General features: G+C 42.2%; 1 protein-coding gene and 1 long non-coding RNA gene across 3 annotated transcripts in view; one reads left to right on the forward strand and one right to left on the reverse strand.

Moving 5' to 3' along the window:
• The window catches only part of MAGI3 (membrane associated guanylate kinase, WW and PDZ domain containing 3), a 59,932-nt gene that overhangs the window by 22,367 nt on the left and 20,160 nt on the right, over positions 1-17,405 (forward strand). For both annotated transcript variants that reach the window (XM_051638786.1, XM_051638787.1), the window contains exons 2-6: positions 10,538-10,654; positions 12,501-12,620; positions 14,486-14,695; positions 15,972-16,146; positions 16,978-17,057. In XM_051638786.1, the coding sequence (XP_051494746.1) occupies positions 10,538-10,654; positions 12,501-12,620; positions 14,486-14,695; positions 15,972-16,146; positions 16,978-17,057 (702 nt within the window). The remainder of the gene's footprint in view (positions 1-10,537; positions 10,655-12,500; positions 12,621-14,485; positions 14,696-15,971; positions 16,147-16,977; positions 17,058-17,405) is intronic.
• LOC127393581 (uncharacterized) lies at positions 14,432-17,014 on the reverse strand. The gene is made up of 3 exons (XR_007891493.1): positions 16,936-17,014; positions 16,752-16,841; positions 14,432-15,828 (listed from the first exon to the last, which is right to left on the reverse strand). It is a non-coding gene; the product is annotated as an uncharacterized LOC127393581 (long non-coding RNA).

Raw genomic sequence — 17,405 nt, forward strand, 5'->3', positions numbered from 1 at the left:
TTGTTGGGGTGGGATGTTGAAAGAATACTTACTGAATGTCGGTAGGTTTGAATTTCTACTTCAGCTACAGATTATCAAAGGGAAGCATTAATATTAGAAGAGTTTTGGGACCCGAGTAACATTTTGTTGTGTATGTTAATTGTGCTTTCCAGACCAAATTGGTTTATTTGCTATCTCAGTAAATCCTTTTCTCTAGTGTGAATTAAACTAAAACCTCACATTGTAAATTTAAAGGAATGAATGGATTATTATTTATAAATGAGGAAAAACAAGCTATACTTACCCCAAGGAAAGTCAACTCTATTGTTGGGATTATTTATCTTTGCTTTGGAGTGTTCCACTTCTGTGTCTGCTCAATTAAGAGCAGACTAAATTATTTCTGTATTATTATAACCTATGGCAGCTACAGAGGATTCCGATTTCATGGCTCCAGTTGTCTGTATTTGACTTTACAGCCCAAGTGTTGCAGCAACAGCTGCTCCTCTTGCTGGACAGCCTCTGTGGGTGTAGTGAGTTGCACAGTGATTAAAACTCAGCAAGGGATTGAATTCATAATTAGGAAGCCTTAATAAAGTGCTATTATTAAAACAATTCTGTATTTTCATTTTTTTTATTTAAATTTTTTTAACGTGCCATTTGCATATTGCAAATTCTAATTGTTGTTTTGACCCTTTAGATTGTTGTAACACACTTGTAACATGTTTGAGCCTGTCTGTGTGTGGCTGTGCAGGCTCCATCCCCTGCGTGGTGGTCTGATTAGATCATATTCTGTTCTGTGTTTGTCTTCACCTGCTGCCATGATGTCAGAAACGTCTTGCATCTCATACTTTACCTTTCTCTCAGACTTTGAGAGGCACAGTTACATCTTGCAAGTCCATTTTGTTCTGTGAGGTGTTCCAACCTCCAGGCTGTGCTCAGTGACCTTTCCAGGTATCTCTGTAAATCCCTGCTTTCACCTTATACCTGGCAGTGGCAGAGCCTTTGGATCATCAGTGCAGATGCATCTTATTTGAGATGGAAATCATGTACCGTATTAGCAAATGGCATGTTGTGGGGACTGCTACAGACTGAGGAGGACAGGGGCCAGCAGAGGTGGAGGTAAGGAGGAGCAGATGGAAGGATGCCTCTCCCTGCCTCCTGCAAGGACAGCTTCACCTGGTGTACACAACGATGTCTCCAGGGTGCCTTTCTACTCAGACACCCTTCATGGACTCCTTCCCCAGCCATCACAATAATATCAAATACAAAATGCTGTGAGCTGAGAACAGAGTATATATCTGGTTTTAGGTGCCACCCCACAGTAATTAAAACCAAATTCTCTGCTGTGAGTCTTAGTTGTTTCAGAAAGTTGTAAAAGGCTCTTTCCCATTAATTAAGCATGATACGTGCTGCCTCCCAGTGAAGCGTGGGGAAGGATCTTGAGAAAAAGAATTACATGATCTCTTGAAAATGCAGCAAGTATTTATAAATAGGCAAAAGATGGTTTATCTGTTCAGTGCTTTTTTCATTTCTCAAGAAAACACCAAATCAAAGAGAGGAGAAGAAAATCTCCATGTATAATATAAAAGGTCAAACTGTTCTCTTGTGGAAAGTTCTTTTGCATTTTTCTTCCCCACAGTTAAGTTGAAGGATATGTTTATGTTTGCATTTTATTTGAAACCCATTCATTATTGTAAATTATTTGAGTTCTACTCATATCTCCTTCGGTGTCTGATCTATATCAGAAACAGCTGTAGAGTTCTTTGTGCCTTGCTATTCTCCTATTTAATAATGGTACATTAAAAAACTTGGCATTATCAGAGACAACCCTGTCCACTGGTAATTCTCCTGACTGTGCTCCTGTGGTTAATGGATATTTTTGTGTGCCGTGTATTACTGTGATCATATCTGACGCTAGTTTGCTTGAAGGTGGCATCTGAAAGTTTGAACTTCTTTACTCAAAGTATTTTAATTTTTAAAATCCTTAAGGTTGTAGGCAGAAAATGTATGAGGCTTTGCAAGCTTTTTGCTACCGATGCATTGCATAAAACCAACTTAAAATGATATCTGCTGTATTCCACAGAAATTATCCATAGGCTGTGAATATTGGTAGAAGTAACGAGATACAGAAAATAAAAAAGTAGCATTCGGTGAAAAATAATGAACTGTGTGGTCATCAGTAATTGCCAACATCTCTCATAATCCCTGTGTACTAATCTTTTTGGTTTTTTACATGTATGTTTTATGTTAACCCCACTAAATGGATGTACTTTATTTTCATGAAAAGACATATCCCTTCACAAAGTCCCACTAAGTCTCTAATGGAGACTCTTGGGGCTGAAACATTAACACTGCTTGTTTTTGAGGCTGGGGCTTTGCACTGGGGTTTGCTGGTGTGAGCTGAGTGTTTGCTTGTAGGTAGAGTAGTGAGAAGCTGTTGGTTGTTCCTTCTGGTTAGATGGGAGCTGCCCTCCATGGGTGCAGGGAAGTGGCCCCCCACCCTGCCCATGATGTTCTGTGCTCTGGAGCTGGGGTTGATAAGCTCAGGGTAGGTGGTAGAGAATGTGTCTTTCCTTGAAAACCTCCTGATTTCACCATGCTGGGTCCTTATTCTTTGCTTTCAAGATTCAGCCAACTGTGATGCATCTATTTGCAAACGGAGGCAATTGTTAGTTGGGTAACAAGTGCTGTTTTCATATCCTGACCAAATGGCACTCAAGAGACTCCATCTAAATGCCATCTATGTTCTGCCAGTGTTTTCATTCTTCCTTCTGCACTAAACAAGAGAATTTTTTTTCTCATGGTAGATGAGAAACCCAGCCATGGTTATTCACAATCAAGAGGCTCCTGTTACAGCTGACTTTGCTGTTTCTGCCAAAAATAAAAACCTGGGAGGTTGCATACGGGCTCCCACTGTTTTCATTTTATCTCTTGTCCTTCTCATCTCCAAGTGAGGTGAATTTTTCAGAATAAAAACCAGAATATTTGCCAGTGCTTTTTGTATTTCTTAAAGTTTGTTTGGGGATATCCCTTCCAAGGCATGTTTTAATTATCTTCAAAACTTGAAATGCTTCAATGATGAAGTTCATAAGCAAACTAAAAACAAAATTATATTTGCACGGATTTGCCAACAATGGGCTGGTTTATCAGTTGAACATTTCCGACTCTGTGAGATTTCAAGAGAGTAGGATGCTGTGATGTTTCAGGAGTGAGGACTGAGAAGCCTTGTCTCCCTCAATCAGTCACCACCTTGACTGAAGATCTGAAGGTATTACCCTGTAAAGGCTTGTGTTGATTGCCCCTTTGATCATTTTTAGTAATGAGCCATGTCCTAAACCTGTAGGCTCAAAAAAGCAAAACTCATAGATACTGGTGCTTTCTGAATGTACTTTGTACTATTAACAAAAATAGGAAGATCCCCAAAGTGAAGTGGGATGTACATACCGTAATGAGGTTTGTGGCCACCTTAATTTCTTAAATCTGGATAAACAGTTTTTTAATTTATTTCAGAAGTTCTGTAACACTCTTCCAGTATTTTGAATGCTATAGTAAATTATTTATACTGTAAGATTAATCTCTACTGTAATTTCTGTAACGAATAATATATTACCAAGAATTTATTGGACAGCATATAGCAAACTACAACTAAACAAGCCTTTAAAAGTAAACCTTTCTGGTATTTTTTTAGCTTTCAGCTAGTAAATGAACCTGGTTTAATGGATTATTGTGGCTATGGAGAGCCTGGAGATTTTTTCTGTACAATACACTCAATATAAATTTTTCTATTAATTGTTCTGTGTCTATCATGTTAATGTAATTAGATGGATCTGACATACTTACCCTTTACTTTTCCTGAATTTGTAGAATAGCTTTAATGACACAGCCATAGTTTAGCTACATGAAAGATCCTTAATTCAATTTTATTTAAAGAAGATTGACGCTAGTAACATTTAGCCACTTAACAGCCTTTATTTTACGGCATGGTAATCAGCAAACGCTCTGCACCATGATTTCTCTTCAGTACAAAGAAACAAGATTTGCTTTTGTAGTTAAAAGTTTATGGATTAGTTTTGTTACTTGGAGGAATTAAATTCCTTCCTCTGCTGCTCAGGCAGTTCCTGCTGCTTGTCAGCGAGGTCTCCTGCAGTCCTGCTTCCTTCATTCTGTGCCCATGCTCTGGGACTTCCCACCTGTACCTGGTCTTGTGTTGTTATTCTGTGCCTTGGAGGATTTGGCAGGGATTTGTAAAATCAGTCTCATAAATGTAGCTGTTTTTATAGTTCTTCAATATTTATTTGATGTCCAGTTCATGACATGTTGCAGAGGAAAATGGTAAGCAGGGCAGCTTGAGAGCACAGAGCAGGTTGGGTTCACCAGCAAAAACCAGCCCCTAATCTGAATCTCTCCTGAATCTATCTCTGTAGGACACCTGCATGCAGGAGGGTAATGATTTTCATGTTTCCTAAATACCTTTATGTGATGTGATTAAAAAGCATGGTGAAATGAAGCAAATAGATAGCAATCTCCTCCAAGCTTTCAGAGCTGGGATGTGCTTGGCAGCGCTGTGTACAGAAGCTCATCTTAAAGGCAGAATGGTGCTAAGGACTTCTCTCAATTGTCCTTTGCCTGAAAGTTTTGATAATTTATCAAATACTCTTTTTTCCGCTTTGTTACAGCATGTTTTCTCCAGATGCTGGAATAACTTCCAGAGCTGCATAATAAGACTGGTTTGGATTTTCTGTGCACAGATGCTGTGCAAGACCTCACCTCTGCCCCTCTCCTCTCACTGTTCACTCCACTTGTTCCTGAGCCTCTTGCTCATCCGTGTACACTCATCACCTAAACCTGGGCTGGCTCTGTTGTTCCCGTGGTCCAGTTCAGTTTTATCTGCACTCATCAGATTCTCATCCTCAGGACTTTCCCTTCCCTCACCAAACAACTTTCCCGATTCTCTTGCTGCTGGTAACAGTGTTGGTAACTTCAGAAAGGTTTGGTTCTTGATGTCCGTTGGTCTGCTCTCAGCTCAAATCTCTACAAATGACCCTGGCTTGAGGGAGGTGAGAAGTCTGTCAATACGGCCAGAACAGAATAGAATATATTTTTGCTCTTTTTTTCATCCCCACCTATAATCTAAAGGTTTTTAAAATTTTGTCTTTGTGAACTACATCATTTGCATTTCACATCTAAAAATAAGCTGCTAATGTATTTGACTCTTCTCCCGCATTTATTCTGGGAAATCAAGTTTCATTCTTTACCTTGTCTGTTCTGTTCATTGTCAGGGGAAAATCAGAGTCTTGTGACAGATTTCTGTTTTCAGACAAGTGTTGCTACCCAGCAGTGATACAGCAGATCAAGATGCCCTTACAGTGTCTGAGCCAGAGACCTGCCCACTGTGACCCTTTGGAGAATCTCTGCTAAATTAGTCAATGGTTGGCCTTTCCTGATGTCTGATCTGGCAATCAAAAGACCTGATTAATTTAGACTTTGGGAGCAGAGTAGTGTGGACCTACTGCTGTTTGAGTCTCATTAAAAAGCAAACGAGCAGAAGCCTACATGTCACATTCCTGAGATGATTATCTGCTTGGGTCTTTTGAACATCCTGGCAGCGGCTGAACTCCAAAGCAGCTGGTAATGCCGATGGTGAATAGGTCCTTATTGAGCACTGTGGACTGAACACTGCCATTTTCTTTCTCCTTGTCTCTTGAAAGGTATTGCTTCACCTGTCGGAGAGCTTGACTCCTTTTTGAAAAAGCAGCAGTTACCTAGTGAGTGAGCAGAGGTTACCCTGACTGGAGGTCAGCCCATAACGGTACCAGGATCCCGCTCCCACATAGGTTGCTGGCCCAGACCTGCTCATCATCTCAACTTCCTTATGGGCCTGAATATTCCTAGGGAGCTCTTCTCTGTAGTGGGCAGGGCCCAGCTTTAGGTTCTTGGATCCATTAGTGGGAAGAGAGCCCAGGGGTGCTAAGCGGGAGTGTGTCTGCAGAGCCCAGGGTGGCTGTGGCTCTGGGCACGATCGGCTCCATATTCTGAGAATTTGGTGATTCTCTTGCATCTTCAGGTCTGTAACTTGTGTGAAAGGGTTGTATATGAGCAGTTGCTGAGGAATATCATAAAGTTAATGAGTTGCACACAAATTATAACTTTGGTTTCCTAGTATCTGCTTTGTGTAGCTGAACATGTCTTGAAATGGCTTTTGCTTAGTCACGTCAAGAGCCCTTCATCTTACTTTATGTATCGATGGCCTAGTTTTAATTAAACGGTAACTGGTTTTCACTTGACCAACCCAGGTAACCCCTGGTTTAGCTGCTTTAGAGCAAAGCCATTTAGCTGTTTTATGAGCCAGTGTTTCACGTGGATTTTTTGTATTCCAGGTGGCCTTTTGCAGCCAGGGCTTTTGTAACACACGGCACAGCGGGAGCGCTGGATGGTGTGGAACTGTGTTTGCATTTATGAAATTCTGCATTTACATTATGAAATGCTGATTGTTTCTCCTCGTCTTTGTTCCCGTTGTGAAAACAAAATCGTGTAGCAGTGTCTAATTGGCCCCTTTTCATTCCGTAACGCACCCAAAGCCCTCTGGACCGCGGTCGGCGCGGCCGAGGGGCTGGGAAGCGGGGCAGTGCTGGGTGGAATTCGGGGTGCAGTGCTGGGTGGAATTCGGGGTGCAGTGCTAGGGGGAATTCGGGGTGCAGTGCTAGGGGGAATTCGGGGTGCAGTGCCAGGTCCCCAGCCCTGCGGAGCCCGGCCCGGCGCCGGGAGGTGGCGGCAAACCGCTGCGGGACCGGCCGCGCCGGGCGGGGCGGAGCGAGGCTGCGCAGCCCCGGGGGGGCGGTGGGGGTTTTGCACCCTCTAACGCACCCGGGTCGGCGGGCAGGCTCCTTAAGACCGTACTCCAGGAAAGAGGGATTGCAATTCCGTGTGTACGTGTTCCCTTCAACTGCGTTTTTGTGCTAAAGGCTACAGTGAGAGTGTAAGCCCTAGTAATGAATGATATAGTTTAACAGGAAAGTAGCATGCTTTTAATAAGCTGCGACTTTGAGCAGTTGCTTTTATAATTAACAGTAAAGCGTTTTTCCAGAAGTTTGAAAGACATACACCATGTTCTCATTCCTTCACCCCTCAGCGCTGCAGCTCCTCATTAGCATATAGATGCCACTGTCTAGGAGGTGTTGGCATGGAAACTTCAGCCCACAGCTCCGCAGTGTGACATGCCCTGGCTCTAGGAAGTTGTCACCTGTGGCTGCCCACAGACAGTGAGCATCAGAGCATCAGAACGGAGCAGGATTTCATCAGAGTCATCTATGGGGGATGTCTCAGATATTCCACACATGAGCAGCATCAGCCAGATCTACTTGCGACCTCGTTTTGCTGTGCCTTCTTATTGGGCAGCAGCATAAAACCTTCACAAATTGAGTTATTATAATTTATTTGCGTATTTAAACTTGAAGCTTTGCTAATTTAGAATGGACTACTTTGTGCTGAGTTCTAGTATCTCAGTGGTGATACTCACCTTTTTGCAGTTGCAGGATGTATACGTACTGTACCGTTTCCATGGCAGGTTGGATGTATAAATTGCCATCTTTGTCCTGCTGAGCAGCAAAGAAAACTTCTCTGTTGCAGTTTGTGGTGTGATGAGAAATGAAAGACACTTCCCCTGTTTTTCAAAATGTCTCTGCCACTCATAATTCCTTCTGTCCTTCACAGTGCTGTGGTTTGCTGCAGTGGTGCTCCAGCCTTTTTTCTTCTGCAGCCTCTTAATTTTCTTCACCAAACTGCAGTGTGCATATCCTCATTTAAACAGTTCATTTGTGGTTAATTTAAATTAAAACTGAAAACGAGAGGCATCTGCCTGTTCATCTGGCAGAACCTGAATGGTATAAAGTACATTATTCCTCTTGACTGGTCCCAGTGTAGTGTGTGTCATCCTTCAGAGACAGCTCAGCAGCACAGCAAGCACCAACCCGACATTTGTTAGGTCATCTCGGAGAGCCTGATACATGAGGTTGTCCTGAAAGCCTGTGTGAAACAATGTAAAGGAGCATGTTCAGCTCCTGGAGGGGGAAATATCTGGCTTTTGCGTAAGAACAAGCTCTGTAGGTTGCCTGAAGCATCCATACTATTACTTTATTTTTCTGCTTTCTAATGCACGCCATTCTCAATGTGACTTTCTGTCATTTTCTCTCTGCCTGCTATTTTGTTTGACTTTCTTCTGTTTTCCCCAGGCAGTCCTTTCAATCTTCAATTTAGTCATCTTGGTCTCAGAGCATAGTCCAGTCTTTAAGGTTTTTATGTTAAGATTAACCCCTTGATGTTAGCATATCCTTAGTAGCAGCTTTGCTTTGACCCTTTTTTTTTTTGCCGAGTTGATACTTATTGAAAGGGTTTATAAGCCTTTAAATTTTAAAACATGAAGAGAGTAAGATAAGTGAATAAAGTCTCTGTAATTCTACATCCAGCACATATTTTCACCTCGTTCCAAGTTTTTCCGATGTGCAGCCCTCTGAACACAGCTAACAAGCAGATTCATCTGCCTGGGTAAAATACATGTGTATTGATCTGCCTCAGTGAAATATGCTTGTATTGTTCAAGTGCAGTACTATGAATGTGGCCATGACAGGGAGATGGATGGACCATTTCACTGGTAAAACATTTTTTAATGTTGAGAAACCATCTTGTCTACAAACAATAAAGTGATTTGTAGTAACAAATGGAAAGTATTTTTCTTCCAGGAGATTACACCATTTGTTTTCATTTCCCATGGCATGTTTTGCTCATTATGCTGCAGGAAACAGATCCAAAGTTTTACAAAGAACAGCTCATGATGGCAAAGCAAGAGCTGAGCTGGGGGCTCACTGTCAGAGCACCAGAGCACTGCAGGCTGCCCGTGTCTGCCGGAAGGAGCCGGGGAAGCTGCTCACCCCAGCCACGACAGTGGGAATCACTGCAATGTCTGAATGACTCCTGGGGAGCCACGAGGACTGAGCTGTGGTGTCCTCAGCACTGTCAGATGCTGTTTGTGTTTCTGGGCATAATTTGTAAAAAAAAAAAGACAGTGTTAAAGGAGGGTGAGAAATGAACTTGGTTTGGAGCTCAGGGCTTGTGTTAGGCACTGGGTGTGCTGCCTGTGTTCTGGGGGGGGTGGTCAGCTTTTTATTGGGGGCTGAGGGTAGGTTTATTTGGGTGTTGGTTAATTTATGGACAACACAGACCTCTGTGAGGGCTGATGGGTAATCTGGGTTTCGTCTTTAAATACCTTCTAGCCTGCCATTGTTTTGCTTGGAGGGAGATGGGTGTGAACAGAAATACAGGTTGCCATTAATGAGCGGTGGGCTGAGGTGATGTCTGAGAGACAATAATAAGGTTTGTATCTGCCCTTAACTCAGCAGAAAGGTCAGGGAAAGTATAAACTTGCCAAAACCAAAGCGGGCAACCAACTTTGCAGCAGTGACACGTGGTTGGGAAAACTTGGCTAGTGGTGGTGGAAAGGTTTTGGGGGATTTGTTGGTTTTGGTTTATTGTTTTTTTTCCAAATTTGACATGTAGGTGCAGTAATCTTGGTTTAAGGTGTAGGTGAGCTTTGTATTAAGACTGATGTGGGTCTGCACCCTGTTTGGTTCTTATGCCTTTTGAGGTGGTCTCTTCAGCAGCTGGTCTCAGCAGGCTTCAGAGGTTTCTGTCAGAGTGGCTCCTACAGCAGGTGTATATATTCCATAACCTGTTGCTGGTGTCCCTGGAAAGGAGCAGTTGTCCTTGCAGCCTCTGTTCCTGCCATGCTAGTGCACCAGCACCCGCCTGCGACTGGCCATCCCCTGGGCTGGGTTCTGAAGACAAAGACTGAGAGTCTTTCCCTAAAGCCCCAAGTGTTCTGCTGGAGTACTTAAATGTATCACTGGACCCTGTTTAATGTGCTTTCTGGGACGATGACGGTACAAAAGGTTGTTTGTACCCTTCTGTCAGAAGGATGAAGCAGTAATACAAGAGCTCAGTTATTTGTGTGCTGAAGGGACCGTGGTTATCCAGTGACATGACAGATGTGCTAATGATACCTGACAGAAGTATTGCAAAAGAATAATTGGAAAAAAACCACACTTCTATAACACAGTGTTTTTAAAAAGAAAATGCTTTATAATCTCAGGAGTGTGGATTCCCATGTGACAAAATGCTGAGTTCAGGTGCCTAATCAGTAGGCGTAAACTGAATTGAAAGTATCGTGACTGTGTTTTGAAGCAGTTTCCCATGTGTAGAGACTTTAATTTTGGTAATACATTCTGAATTTTGATACTTTTTATTGATTTCCAGACAACTCCAGAACATTGTCACTGTGTTGCTTGGGACATACTGAAGTTGGATGGGCTTTGTTCAGCTATGTTTAAAATCACCGTGCTAGGCTTTGGTAGCGTGGAATGGCTTTTCCTTCAGGCTGTTGCATTTGAAAAAACTCAACTTTTTCTGCTGCTTTCTATTTTTGAAATGTTTATGGCAGTGAAATGCCATTCTCGTTGCAAGATCCTGCTTAATTTTTACAAGTAATTCTTGTTTGTTGTTTTTTAAGGAAAAGTCATCAACAAAGACTTGCGCCACTACTTGAGCCTTCAGTTCCAGAAGGGCTCGATAGACCATAAACTGCAGCAAGTGATCAGAGACAATCTCTACTTGAGAACCATCCCTTGTAAGTATGTAAAGATCATCCTCATTTGGTTTGTTCCTGCTATAACCTTCATATAATTTGAGAGCTTTAAATGCCTTCTCACCTAACCTGGTTTACAGTTTAACCTTGCAGCAGGAAGTTCTGTGAATGGCTTCGCTGGAGGAGTTTCATCTCTTAAATTGCAATGAAAAGGCACAGCCAATATGGGCTGACAAACCAGCTAAACCTTTAGCATACAAAGCTCAGAGCATTTCAGGAATATCTGTGTTCTGTTAATCAGAAGTTTGTCAGTTGCTGCTGTTAGAATAACCACAGCCACCATGGGCAATAAACCTTCCTCAGCACAGACAAACAGTGTAAACATGGCCTGATTTTTATCAATGTGTTTTATTTGCACAAAGATGACACTGAGACCTCGGGCTCGCATGCATTAGGCAGAGTAGTGCAGATGGAAGGAGGGCTGCAGGACATTAGGTGCAGAAAGGGCTGCAATGACAGAGAACACAGGGCGACTGCTGTTGGCTCATCCTGAGAAGACAGTACAAGGAGGTGGCAGCAAGAGGGAGGGCGAATCTGTGGCCCAGGATGCAGAGGAAGAAACAGCCTATGGACAAGCTTTAGTGTCACAGCAAGAATTAATTAGTTGGAGGATCTAGATGGACCTGTCTCTTCAGTTATGCCAGCCCTTCTGCTCTAAGCATCTGCTGGCATCTCCCAGTCCAACCAGCACAGGTGTTGCCTTGCCTTCAGCGAGGTGCCTAAAGGTTGCTGCTCCTGCCAGTGGACGTTTATAGAAGCACAGTTCAGGGTCCAGGAGACTCTGACAGCTGCCAAATAGCCTTTGTTGCTTCTCACCCTTCTGCACCATTTCATTTCTTAATTATCACAAGATCATCCTTTACCTTGTCTCAAAGGTTCACCGATTAAACAGGCTCATCACTGATTATATTTATGTATACGTTGCACTAAAAGCTTGAAAGTTTGTCAGCTAACATTTTTGTAACTCCGGGAATTCCATTTTCAATTAGCATCGTTATCCCAGTGAGTGTGCCCCAGAGTTTGTGACTTTCTTAGAAGAATAGCAGTGAATGGCAGTTTGTTTGCTAGCAGCTCTTGTTCATGCTGCTGCCTGAAAAAAATTATGTATGCCTTTAAAATGCTCTTAGGTTATAGGTGCTAATGAATCAGTGGGGTCCTTTCTAGGAGAGCTTTAATTAAGTTGTTATAACTGTGGGAGGCTGTATTTGCAGACCTAACACTTTGAGGACTTCTGCACTGACATGGCAATTTACTGATTACTTTAAAAAAGCTTATCTATAGCTAGGGTTTGGAGTATAGATGAATTGCACTGAGTTGTAAGGTTAAAAAATAGTTTTTGTGCCCAGTTATGGATTTGGTGGCCCAAAAATCAAATGTGCTCAGTCACACTGACCTCATTACAAACCAGTGAGTTGGCACTGATGAGAACAGTGGGCAGAAGCAGCCCCCTTACAGCTGTGTTAAATACCACGGCCCTTAAACTGCTTCCCAGAATCCCAGACTACTGTTGCCTGGCCCAGCCATCAGCTGCCACAGAGTAAGTTTTCAGTTCACTGAACACAAGACAGAATTCTCTCTAATTACCACTTCACCCAGCTTTTTTTGTCCTCCTTCCTCAATACCAGAACTGCCATTCCCGTGTAATTTGTTGGCCTAGTTTTTATACTTTACCGTTCACTTGCTTGCCACTGTTCTAACTGTTATCTTACTGAAGTGACATCATTGTATAAAGATTAAAAAACTAATTGTTTTTACTGAATTGTGCAGCAGGCAGCATTTGGTAAACAGCACTGAAGTCTCTCATAAGAGCGTTTCTCTGTCTTTTCAGGCACTACAAGGGCTCCCAGAGATGGAGAGGTCCCTGGGGTAGACTATAACTTCATTCCCGTTGAGCAGTTTAAAGCACTGGAAGAAAGTGGAGCCTTGCTGGAAAGTGGGACATATGATGGTACGTTTGGTGATGTGTAATGGAAGGGGAACAAGGACCCAGCACTTCTGTCCAGGGTCTCGGTCCAAGTGCAGCTTCTTGCACCCAGGAAGTGCCACTGTTCCTGCCCATTGATGGTCATTACACTAGTAGAGCAGCAATGTTAGATCTGCTTTTGGGGTACCTGTGAAGAGGAGTAGTCCTCTTGTTTTGAAGCTCTCTGGTAAATCACAAGTTGTCCCTCCAGCCTTGATGCAATCTGATTGTTTTCCCTATTGCCTTGTTGAGGAGGCATTCTGAGAATGTTTGTCTTTGCATGGTAGAATTTTGATTTAATATAATTCATAGTCAAGTTTTGTTTAAACCTTTGAGAACAGAGCCATGTTCTCTGAGGTGCACATCAGAAGGAGAGAGAAGGTAAGGGAAATTCTGGTAACACTGGGGGAAAAACAGTATTTTGCAGTGAAAAGTTGAATGGTGCTAGATGAGATTGTCCAAGTCTGTGGAATGTTGTTTTTGTTAAGTGTGATGAGGAAAAACACTGTAACAAGGGTAGTGAACCCTCAGGAGCTGGTTATCCAGAAGAGTTATGGAGCTCCCACTGTGTTATTTTTTTCAAATAAATAGTTGTACTTGAAGTCAACTAAATTTCAGTCAGTTTCTCAGAAATGCTGAGCATGTGCAGCTTTCATTGATGTTCAACAGACTTTACCAGATTATTAACCTGCCTGATTTTTACATATGTTTAGCATATATTTGTTTCAAGCACCTGAAAGTGTACACCTAGAGGACTTTAGTAGGTGGTGGTTTTACTGGCACTTGAATTAATTTGATTGATTTCCTCCTACTCAAAAAGAAAACAAACCCAAAAAGTAGGAGAAGAAAATATCCAAAGTAGAAAACTCAGTGAAAGGCTCTGTACCTCCTTGTTTTACATGTCTCATGCTGGCTGTTAACATCATCCTCTCCTGGAAACCTCCTAAGCAAAATTAGGCTGAACTAGCACTTTTTCTTTCCCCTTAGCTGCCCTGTATCTGGCTGTCACCACTTGAGCCTCGCCCTCACTGATATTTTCAGAAGGGTTTCTTATTTATTTTTTTTTTACATGGTCAAAACCATATCCAGCCACCAAATGCTACCCCAGCAGGAATTCTGGGAAGCTGTGTGCTCAATTCCCTAATAAAAATCATATGAGCAGTCAGGAGAGAGGTCAGTTGCTGAAATTCTTTTGCAGAAAACAACAGATGATTCCTAGTCTTTGTGTTGTAAATTAAAATATTGAAGTAAAAATCTGTTCATTTTTCTGAAGTGCAAATAATTTGTAAATGAAGCTGTATAAATAGCTTGTGTTAAGCCAAGTGTACTGTCTGTAGAAAACTGTAGGGCTGTTTTTTTTAAATCTATTATTTGTAACTTTTTATGTAAATAGGTACTTTCTGCACAAAATTAATTTGCTTTTTGACCTTAGTGTGTTTCTGTTGGTGCATATTACTCTGTTAATCAGTTAAACAGTCTAGAGTAAGAACAACTGATTTTCACTGTTTTGCTTCTTCCAAACTGTTTCCCAAGTCTCTTTATGGAGCATTAGTAAATTCCAGGCAAAGTAACAAATCTGCCTTTTACTTTGAAAACATGTGGCAGGATAGAAAATTTGAATTAAACCTCTTGTTTTCTGATGGTCAATAGTATAATTGGCAAAAAGACCATGTAGGAATAAATGGGCTTTGACTGTGGATGGTTTTTTGACAGTGCAAGTCTTCTTTAAGAAGTTAAGTTACAGTCCAGTCTTTCCCCAAAAACACATAATGTGGGCAATAAAACAACACAGCTAGTACTTTCAGCAGGTATCAGTGTTCTAGTAATCTTTATTTTTGTTTCATTGACAGGTAATTTTTATGGCACTCCGAAGCCTCCAGCAGAGCCCAGCCCCTTTCAGCCTGACCCGGTGGATCAAGTTCTTTTTGACAATGATTTTGATACTGAGTCACAGAGGAAAAGAACCACATCTGTCAGCAAAATGCAAAGGATGGACAGTTCTCTCCCTGAAGAGGAGGAAGAGGAGGAAAAGGAAGCAGTTAATGGCAGTGGAGGGATAGGTTGGTTGACAAGGGGTGAAATTCCCTTAAGTATTGTATGAATGGATAAGAAGTACAAATAACATTCATGTTTGCTTGAGCTGCTTCCTTAGTTTTGGTGAAGTTTGAAGGCAGTTTTCTATTCAAACTGGTGTTTTTTTCTCGATTTTGAAATTATCTTTTAAAAAGAAACAGCTGTTCTCCCAGCCAGATGTGCAATTGCATCATAAAATGCACTGCTCAGTAGAGAACATGTAGTGCTGGGCATTGGCCAGTTACATGAGGAGGAAGGAAAAATGTATCCACTCTTAAAATAACAGAATCCTTTGCAGAGTATAATCCATACGCTGTAAATGTTATTGTTTAATTTTGAGGAGATTACTCTTTTAGCTAAACAGTTGCTTTAAGGGGCAACACTAGCTCATACTGTAAAATTTTCAGATTATTTTTGGTTAAGGGAACTATTGCACAACCTGAAACTGCCTAAAGGGGAGTTTTTGGGTAGGAATAAAGCAGAGGATATTGAGCCTGGACAAGTGTCCATCCATTCAGATGTTTCAAAGATTGGCAGGAATCCCTTTTCCTTTTGCTGCCATGGTTACTGATCTCAAGGGGGAAGAACCGAGGGTGGAGAGAAGCCATCACATTGCATTTGCAGATGATCCCTGTGTGAATGTTTAAGATAGGCTCATATTGACCAGACCTGACCTAGTCCTGCAAGCTTTGGGGCTGGCAACACGATAGCACAGAGCGGCTGGTGGCCGGGCTGGTGGTTGGGTGAAGGTCACAGACTTTGTTGTGACATGAACCTGAGGACTGAAGGGGGGAGGCCTGTATTTGAAGTTTTCTGCAGGGATTTTTGGGAGCTATTTCTTGTAGCTTGCAGGAGGGTGGTTTATGTTTTACTGGCAGTTTGAGTCTTCTCTACTTTTCATTCTGGTGCTTTGAGGAATATTAGTAGGATTGGGGAGGGTGGGTTGATGGCATTACAAACACTGTTCTCTATGTAGGAACGGCAACAAAGCGTAGTCAACTTGGAGTTCTGCCATGTTGATTTTTCAGCGTAGGCTCAGACACATAATACAAGGTTAATTCTGTTTGGCAGGGGAAGAGCAGAGTTCAGTGTTTTCATGTCAGCTTTTCAAAGTTCACAGCTGAAAAAAAAAAAGTGGAAAAATGCACATCACATACAGGGACATGCTTGACATCCACTCGTAGCCAGATTGAGAGGGTGGTTCTTTGTGAGAAACTACATAAACATCTGACAAATAGTAACACTTTCCCTGAACAACTGCAGAAAACAAAGAAAAACATTCAGATTCTCCTGACTGGATGAAACCTGTTCCCAGCTACAACCAGACAAACAGCTCCATGGATTTCAGAAATTACTTGTCAAGGGATGAAACCCTGGAACCGCTGCCCAAGAACTGGGAGATGGCCTACACCGACACGGGCATGATCTACTTCATTGAGTGAGTAGACAAACACCACCGAGGGTTCTGTGCCCTTCTGAGGAGAGAAGTGCTGATGAGCTGCAGTCTAGGAAACTGCCTGCTGCTCTGGCACCTCTCTTCTTTTGCTGCTTCTATTTCTGTATGAAATGTAATGTGTTCCTGCTATTTTGTTTGTTACTGATAGTTATCTGTACTGCACACCTGGTACCATCGTGCAGAAAAGCCTTATGGCTCCATGTGCAAAGACAGTTTGTAATATGAGTTTTGTGTCTCACAAAATAAAAAGCTGGATGGGCATTGCTAGGTGAGGTATAATATAATAGAAATCTTCACTATGTCAGATTTCCCTGAAATTAGAGAGCTTATTTATTCTTTATTTGATGTTTGTTTTCCTTGGTTGGGAATGTCTGCTTAAAAATACAGGTAGCACAGACTAAAGCCTGAGATAGGGAAGCAGCCTATATGTGCACCTGTGAAACAGCCTCATTTGTTAATTTCTAAAGGAAACAAAAACCCTACTGAGAGTTAAGCATAAGAAGAAGCTAAAAATACCTTTTTCCTTTCCGACAGAACCAGCTGATACCCCTACACGAGGTCTTGGGGGCAGGGGAGGGTGTTTTTACCTCTGATATTTCACATCTGTCCTGGGGAGTCTTCAGTGTGCTCGTTCCTCTGAGCGTCCTTGTTGCCTTTTTTAGCATTTTGTGCTGTGACTGGGGCACAAATAAAGGTTACATTATCTAAAGGCTGCAGTTTCCTCATGGTAGCAAATATTTAAAAGTTAAAGTAAAGCTAAGTTTCTTCTACCTGAGGGAGTTCTCTTCTAATGGGGTGTGTTCTGCTCTACAGTCACAACACCAAGACGACCACGTGGCTTGATCCACGGCTCTGTAAGAAAGCCAAAGCTCCTGAAGATTGTGAAGATGGAGGTGAGATGTTCTGAATTCATTTGTCACCTCTGACCAATAAATGTCTGAGTTCATCACAGCTGGATGTGATCCATGACTGCTGTGGGAGAAGCTGCTTCCTGGCACACATGGCTGGAGCAGCCAGGGTAGTATTGAGTGTCCCCAGTTTGGTGGCAATAGGAGTTTACAGAAGTCTGGGAGAGTCCATAGTGTGTTTTCACTGGAGTAGTAGAATCTGACTGAATTGTGGGTTTATCTGCATTCCTGAGACAATAATGAGGTATTTTGTTCCAGTAACTTTGCCAAGGAGAAACTGCATGCACTGGTGACAGTCTCACTGGAAATGGTTGTGTGGGCAGAATGTGGCAG

This window comes from Apus apus, chromosome 23 (genome assembly GCF_020740795.1).
Source record: "Apus apus isolate bApuApu2 chromosome 23, bApuApu2.pri.cur, whole genome shotgun sequence".
NCBI classification, from domain to species: domain Eukaryota; kingdom Metazoa; phylum Chordata; class Aves; order Apodiformes; family Apodidae; genus Apus; species Apus apus.